This window comes from Panulirus ornatus, chromosome 23 (assembly GCF_036320965.1).
Source record: "Panulirus ornatus isolate Po-2019 chromosome 23, ASM3632096v1, whole genome shotgun sequence".
In the NCBI taxonomy this organism is placed as follows: domain Eukaryota; kingdom Metazoa; phylum Arthropoda; class Malacostraca; order Decapoda; family Palinuridae; genus Panulirus; species Panulirus ornatus.
In genome coordinates, this window is record NC_092246.1 from 7,340,472 (window position 1) to 7,348,890 (window position 8,419).

General features: G+C 49.9%; 1 protein-coding gene across 1 annotated transcript; it reads left to right on the forward strand.

The window, feature by feature from the left end:
- Positions 1–1,819: 1,819 nt before the first annotated feature.
- LOC139756662 (DNA-binding protein inhibitor ID-1-like) lies at positions 1,820–4,118 on the forward strand. The gene is made up of 2 exons (XM_071676322.1): positions 1,820–3,379; positions 3,686–4,118. The coding sequence occupies exon 1, from the start codon at positions 2,200–2,202 to the stop codon at positions 2,503–2,505; it is 306 nt and encodes a 101-aa protein (XP_071532423.1). The 5' UTR covers positions 1,820–2,199; the 3' UTR covers positions 2,506–3,379; positions 3,686–4,118.
- The last annotated feature ends 4,301 nt before the right edge of the window (positions 4,119–8,419 follow it).

Genomic DNA, 8,419 nt, shown 5'->3' on the forward strand with positions numbered 1-8,419 from the left:
GGTGTGGGCGTTAGCGGGCAGGTGTGGGCGTTAGCGGGCAGGTGTGGGCGTTAGCGGGCAGGTGTGGGCGTTAGCGGGCAGGTGTGGGCGTTAGCGGGCAGGTGTGGGCGTTAGCGGGCAGGTGTGGGCGTTAGCGGGCAGGTGTGGGCGTTAGCGGGCAGGTGTGGGCGTTAGCGGGCAGGTGTGGGCGTTAGCGGGCAGGTGTGGGCGTTAGCGGGCAGGTGTGGGCGTTAGCGGGCAGGTGTGGGCGTTAGCGGGCAGGTGTGGGCGTTAGCGGGCAGGTGTGGGCGTTAGCGGGCAGGTGTGGGCGTTAGCGGGCAGGTGTGGGCGTTAGCGGGCAGGTGTGGGCGTTAGCGGGCAGGTGTGGGCGTTAGCGGGCAGGTGTGGGCGTTAGCGGGCAGGTGTGGGCGTTAGCGGGCAGGTGTGGGCGTTAGCGGGCAGGTGTGGGCGTTAGCGGGCAGGTGTGGGCGTTAGCGGGCAGGTGTCAGGGCAGGCGCGGGTGTGACAGGGCAGGTGTAGGCGTTAGCGTGCACGTGTGGGCGTCAGCGGGCAGGTGTGGGCGTTAGCGGGCAGGTGTGGGCGTGTGTGTGTGTGTGTGTGTGTGTGTGTGGACAGTTGTGGGTGCGACAGTCATGTGTGGATGCAGCGAGTGGTGGGCGGGAAGCGGATACGTGTGTGGGAACGATCAGGTGGAGGTCTTCCTCCTCCCCGGCGGCGAGCGAGCGGGCGGATACCAGCAGCGTGCGGGTACCATATGGACGCGCCGCCTCCCAGACCGCTGGGGGTAGGTAGGGAGCGGATACGTATGGACCTTTTTGTGAATCTCCTGCAGTAGGGACGCCGGCTTCCATGCGGAGACCTGGCGTTCCTGGGTGGAGCAGACGGGTGGATTGCGTGTGGATGACTCCTCAAGTTATACTGCAGGAGTCGTGTGTGTGTGTGTGTGTGTGTGTGTGTGTGTGTGTGTGTGTGTGTGTTTTGGGGGGACAGGTAGAGGATATGGATGTGTGGCTCAGGGGTTCGTCTTCCATCCCTCGCCTGGCCTGGGAAAGGAGGTGTTGCTGACGGGCGTCCGTCTACGATTGGTACCGGAGGTCGGGGTCCGGACACGGCATTGTGAGAAGGGCTCCGGCCCCTGCACTGACGGAAGGGAGGGGAGTGTGGAAGGGGGGAGGGGAGTGTATGCATGGTGGCGGCAGACCCACTGTCTTGACGGGTATACGGGAGACGAGGGGGAGTTGTGGGTCCTGTTGGATGACATGGGGTTAGAAGGTGAGGGTGTTACAGGGGGAGGGAACGTGGGTGTTGGGAGTGTGGGAGCTGGTAAACAGGGGAGGTGTTGCTGAGGAAGTGGGTGAAAATGCTGGGCAGGGGTGGGTTCTGTAGGCGAGGCATGGGTGATGGGAGCTGGGGTGGGAGTGATGAAGCAAGGCGAAGGATGTTTACAAGGGTGAGGGCTGTGGGTGCTGAGGGCGGGGTGTGGGTGCTTGGGAGCAAGGTGTGGGCGCTGGTGGGGGAGGGGGGTGCTGTGCTGGGGAGCAAGGTGTGTTCACTCGTGGGGCGTGGGTGCTGAGGGAGGGGTGTGGGCGTTGGTGGGAGGGGTGTGAGAACGTGAAGGAGGCAGAGTGATCGGGTGTTCGGACCGGAACATCTGTTGACCGGGTGGGAGGGAGGGAAGGAGGGTGTGTGTGTGTGTGTGTGTGTGTGTGTGTGTGTGTGTGTGTGTGTGTGTGTGTGTGTGTGTGTGTGAGGGCAGGCCAGGGGGGGGGGGGGCAGGTCGTGGGAACAGCGGGGACGGTAGTCATCAAGTCCTCCTCCACACTCGCGATGACAACCAAGGCCTTGGCCACGACTGCGCCACCCTGGGATACATCATGGCATGGCCTTTGACCCAATCCTTATGGGTCAGCTCGAAGGGCGGGAAATCATACAGCAGGGTCGCCCCGTCTGGCTAACTAGGTTAACAATCAAACATACAGGCAGACGAGGCGGAAGGCCCAGCGAGGCACGGCCACCACCTGGGTGTTGCGTCGCCGCCTGCGTGAGAAGGTCGCCCCAGCTGTCGTCCGCCCACCTGCGCTACACCAGGGGGGCGGGGCCTCACGCCCGACTCTTATAAATACCGGCGTAGCGCCCGGCCCGCCATCACTCGCTCCCACCAACTCTAGAAAGGCGGACCATCTCCTGGCAGACTGAAGAATGAAGGCTCAGCGTTGTGCTTCCCCCGTGCAGGCCATCATGGGAGTCCTGGAAGGCAAGGCCGGCAAGCCCTCGGCTCGGGCTGAAGCCACCCAGGTCCTCATGTATCTGGACCGTCTGCAGCAGCTGGTACCGCAGTGTCCCAAGGACCGCCCCGTGTCCCGCCTCGAGCTCATCCAGTTCGTCATCGACTACATCTACGACTTGGAGGAGGAGCTCGCCTCCTCCCCTCAACCTCAGGAAGACACGCAGAACAGCGACTCTGTGTTCGAGGAGAGCAGCAACACGGACGCTACCACCTCCTGAGGTCACCTCCAACCAACATTATTGTTTTTAACCCAAAGGCCCCGAGTCGCCGCCCGTGCAGCTGGTTGGCTCAGCAGCTGCCAGATCCCCAGCAGACCAGCTCTCCACGACACGCCGTCGTCTTCCCTACATACGTGGTATGGCTTGATAAGTGCTTGAGCGAGGCTGGTGTAGCAGACCCGTGAAGCAGTCTGGGCTGGGGGTTGTGCTATACGGCGACGACTCTTGTTTCTGACGTGGGCTCTCAACACGACCCCTCATGTCGGATGCGGGCCTTCGAGACGTCCCTGGGTTTAGTTGGGTCCCTCAAGACGACCCCTGTGTCTGGTACGAACCCCGTGATGCGCACTGACAAGTTTTATGAGGTGCACTTGGAGACAACCAACTGTGTGAGGACAGGTGGACCCGAAAGACGACCCTGTGGTGATATTCGGGCCATGAAGACGACACTATGAGTCATGTAGACTACGTGTTAATGTGTGCGCCCTGAAGACCTTAATGTTGATGTTTAGGCCCTAAACACAACCTTATGTCAACCAGTGGACCCTACAGATGACCCTACGTTACCGTGTGGGCCATGATGATGATCCTTACGTTGAAGTGAGAGTCCTGAGGACGACCCTGTGATGATATGTGGTCCTTGAAGACGACCCTGTGTTGCTGCTACATGGGATCCTGAATACAACCATGCACTAATGTACGGACCCGAGAGACTCTGCCCTGCACCCGTCATGAGCCGTAGTCCTGTAGTCTGACGTGGGCACCTGGCGGCGTTACGTGGTACCTGAAGTAGTTTCTTGTAACGTCCAGAAGACGTGACAGAGAAACATGACATCCAGCACACACACAGCCACGGCCGACATCACAACACCTGGTAAGTGTAGCGTTATTACCCTCCACTGTCACCAGAGTACAGCACTCACTAACTTCCCTTATCAATAACGTTAACATTAATAGGAAACTTTATAGCTTTGTGTTTGTAATGCTGAACACCAGTTACTCTGGCAAATCAATATTAAATTAGTTTTACTAATGGTTGTTTGAAACGTAAATGAAAAAATTAGTCTGTCGTCCGATTGCCATAATATATATATATATATATATATATATATATATATATATATATATATATATATATATATATATATAACCAGTATTATACATGGTTTTTCCTCTACAGATGCGGAGCCATCGTCACATTAGCAGAAGCCACGCCCGTAATGATCAAGCCAGGACCCGCCCCTCCTCCTTGTCAATACAGAACATCCTCCAGGTGCGACGCCCAATGTGACAGTGTAGACAGTGTGGTAACGCGGGGAGCGAGCACACACACACCCACCCGTCGCTGGTGTACACCTGAGAGCACTGGACACGCAGCCACCACCCGGCCGACTACACCCTCCCCCCACCGCCACAGTGGCCCATCCTGCCAAGAGGCTGACCACCCAACCCCACTGCCAGACGCCAACTGAACCACTCCACCAGGGACCAATAATCATATCTCATTTATTGTTCATGTTTGCAAATTATATTTGCATGTTTTAACGTAACAAACCCTATGTAAAAAAAAAAAAATTATTCCTACAGAAAATAAATTACAAATTACGAAATTATATGCATTATCATTTAACAACTTTTATCATCCTATTTAAAAATGGTTATCATGATGCAGATGTTGAGTTTATCTTGGTACACCTCACGGGAAGCCATCTACGCTCAGATAAACAAGAAAGCTTCTATTTCCGCTTAAAACTGGTGGTGTTACCTGACTTGGCCTGCTCGTGATTACGAATAAAAAGAAAGCCTGAGTCCTGAGGTTAAATGAAAAAAAAAGAAGAAATGGTTTGTAGCGAACTTAGCGAGGAAAAATATAAATGAGGAGAGAATGTCGTAAACTCTGCGGGAATCGGACCAAACAGTACCAGCTGCTACATCAATATTTACAATACGCGTTCCGTGGTAATTCACAGTGTAAGCTTCCTTCTAAACTTCATCCATTATAACTTAAAATTAAAAAAATACTAAATGAATGGTACCGTGGAAAGACGAAGGCAGAATTCCAGTTCTCATAACTGTCGGTCACATAAAGCATTTACCCACACACGCAGATAAAAACACAAGTGAAATCATACGAGAACGTACACAGAGAACAGCGTTGGCTGGGGACTTTACATGACTTTCTCTCCATACTGTACAGTGAGGGAATTACATTACCCTGGCGCTATAAGACGGCCATAAACATACAAACGCTATCCCCCATTCTTTCCTTTTTTTTCTTTGTTTCAGTGACGAGTGACAAACTGGCAGTTTACCAGCGTTGCCATAACCAGCTCACGCCCATCAACAACGCGTTACTGAGGACCGGTTCATTCCAACACGGGCCACATATATAGTGGGAGTTTACGAGGACTTAGAATTATCTGCAAAATCTGGTAAACGTATTATATATTCTACGGTTGATGAAGTATACATAGAGCTTGACGATGACGGCATTAATGACCGTAACAAATTTGAAATTCAGACGACCATCCAACAAAACATTCGTTCCATCCAGTCCCGCCATGCCTAGCATTCGTGCCATCCAGTCCCGCCATGCCTAGCATTCGTTCCATCCAGTCCCGTCATGCCTAGCATTCGTACCATCCAGTCCCGTCATGCCTAGCATTCGTGCCATCCAGTCGCGCCATGCCTAGCATTCGTGCCATCCAGTCCCGTCATGCCAAGCATTCGTACCATCCAGTCCGGCCATGCCTAGCATTCGTTCCATCCAGTCCAGCCATGCCTAGCATTCGTTCCATCCAGTCCGGCCATGCCTAACATTCGTGCCATCCACTCACGCCATGCCTAGCACTCTCTCCACAACAATACGAACTGTAATCATCATAGTCTTGAGACCACGTGGTGACACGTGCTCGTTTTCCCGCTTCTACCTGCACGCTGGACGCGCCTCCCTCCCTCCCACCAGGCCTAAAACCTGCCCCACCCATTCATACGCATGTAGCATCTACGCCGTGCACATGCGCAGGGAGATTAGGTTACGCCCATCATAACGCTAACACTATACACGTTGAGGATATGAGCAAGGATGCTCCGAACTTCTCCCGAATCATTATTTCTTTTTCCCAGACGATAAGAAACCGTTATCTGCCAATCGGAGGGGAAATCTACGAGTAAAATACACTGTAACAATCATGTGAACCACCAGAAAATGGGTGATACAAAATGAAATCGTTTCTGTTTATACGTAGTTTCGGGATGAACTATTATCTAATTGTAAATAGAGATATTTTCGAGAATTGGTGATATCTCTATCACACAAGCGAGACAAGGTCTTTCCAGTGTCAACTGTACCACTTTACATTACGTGAAGTAGCTGTCCATGATGAACGAGTGACCAAATCAAAATATATGGCTGCTTCAATATCTACGTCATGCCACGAGTGATTATCAAATTATCATTGCTCAAAGAGGCATTTTGATGTATTTTATCATAAAGTTCACCAGAGACAACTCCATTTTCTAAGACTTATGGGGTAACCCAAAGCGAATATATCTGTAGAAGCCGCATCATAGAAAATGTTAAAAACTTACAGCGGTAACTCCTTTATTTTAACCATTTGGTGCGCCTTCTAGCTTTCTCGACTCGCTTGTATGGATAATGCTTGGATAATCATCTTTATGATATTAAATTGTTTATAGTAAATTTGTCTACTAGGAGCCTGAGGAGAGAATGAGGCATCACAACAAGCAACCTTTATGCGATCTTAATGTGATTGGTCTCCACACGTAAACTACAGGAGGCAGCAGCCAATCGCGTGACGCTTGTCAAAGTCCAAAATGGTTGGAAGACAAGCAGATACCTCACGTGAGTGGTGGCCGACATAACAGCTGTAGTACACGGAGCATCAATATTATGGCGGACAGAGAGGTGGTGATACTTAGTCGCTGTCTCCCGCGTTAGCGAGGTAGCGCAAGGAAACAGACGAAAGAATGGTCCAACCCACCCACATACACATGTATATACATAAACGCCCACACACGCACATATACATTCCAATGTATACATACATATACATACACAGACATATACATATATACACATGTACATATCCATACTTGCTGCCTTCATCAATTTTCATGGCCACCCCGCCACACATGAAAATGACACCCCCTCCCCCCGCGCGCGCGCAAGGCAGCACTAAGAGAAGACAACAAAGACCACATTCGTTCACCTCCAATTTGGTCTCCCACTTCTCCTCGTTCCCTCTACCTCTGACACATATATCCTCTTGGTCAATCTTTCCTCACTCATTCTCTTCCTGTGACCAAACCATTTCAATACACCCTCTTCTGCTCTCTTAATCACACTCTTTTTATTACCACACATCTCTCTTACCCTTCCATTGCTTACTCGACAAAACCACCTCACACCACATATTGTCCTCAAACATCTCATTTCTAGTACATCCACCCTCCTCCGCACAACCCTATCTATAGCCCACGCCTCGCAACTATATAACATTGTGGAACCACTATTCCTTCAAACATACCCATTTTTGCTCTCAGATAACGTTCTCGCCTTCCACACATTTTTCAACGCTCCCAGAACCTTCGCCCCCTCCTCCTCCCTGTGACTCACTTCCGCTTCCATGGTTCCATCCGCTGCCAAATCCACTCGCAGATATCTAAAACACTTCATTTCTTCCAATTTTCTCCATTTAAACTTACCTCCCAAATGACTTGTCCCTCAACCCTACTGAACCTAAAAACCTTGCTCTTATTCGCACTTACTCTCAACTTTCTTTTTTTACACACTTTAGCAAACTCAGTCACCAGCTTCTGCAGTTTCTCACCCGAATCAGCCCCTCTCTCCAAAACTCTTGCATTCACCTCCCTAACAGCCCCATCCATAAACAAATCAACCAGCCACGGAGACATCACACACCCCTGAGAGCCAATCACTTTCCTCTCTTCCTACCTTACATCCTTACATCCTTGATAAAAACTTCACTGCTTCTAGCAACTTACCTCCCCCACCATATACTCTTAATACCTTCCACAAAGCATCTCTATCAACTCTATCATATGCTTTCACCAGATCCATAAATGCTACATGCAAATCCATCTGCTTTTCTTAGTATTTCTCATATACATTCTTCAAAGGAAACACCTGATCCACACATCCTCCACCACTTCTGAAACCACACTGCTCTTCCCCAATCTGATGCTCTGTACATGCCTTTACCCTCTCAATCAATACCCTCCTATATAATTTCCTAGGAATACTCAACAAACTTATACCTCTGTAATTTGAACACTCACCCTTATCCCCTTTGCCTTTATACAATGGCACTATGCATGCATTCCGCCAATCCTCAGGCATCTCACCATGAACCATACATACATTGATTATCCTTACCAACCAGTCAACAACACAGTCACCATGTTTTTTAATATATTTCACTGCAATACCATCTAAACCCGCCGCCTTGCCGGCTTTCATCTTCCGCAAAGCTTTCACTACCTCTTCTCTGTTTACGAAAACAATCTCCCTGACCTTCTCACTTCGCACACCACCTCGACCACAACACCCTATATCTGCCATTCTATCATCAAACACATTCAACAAACCTACAAAATACTCACTCCATCTCAGTTAACTACTACTTGCTATTACCTCCCCATTAGTCCACTTCACCGATGTTCCCATTTGTTCTCTTTGTCTTGCGGACTTATTTACCATCTTCCAAAACATCTTTTTAATCTCCCCAAAATTTAATGATACTCTCTCACCCCAACTCTCATCTATATAAATATTATATATATATATATATATATATATATATATATATATATATATATATATATATATATATATATATATATATATATATAACCAACTGGGTTGAAACAA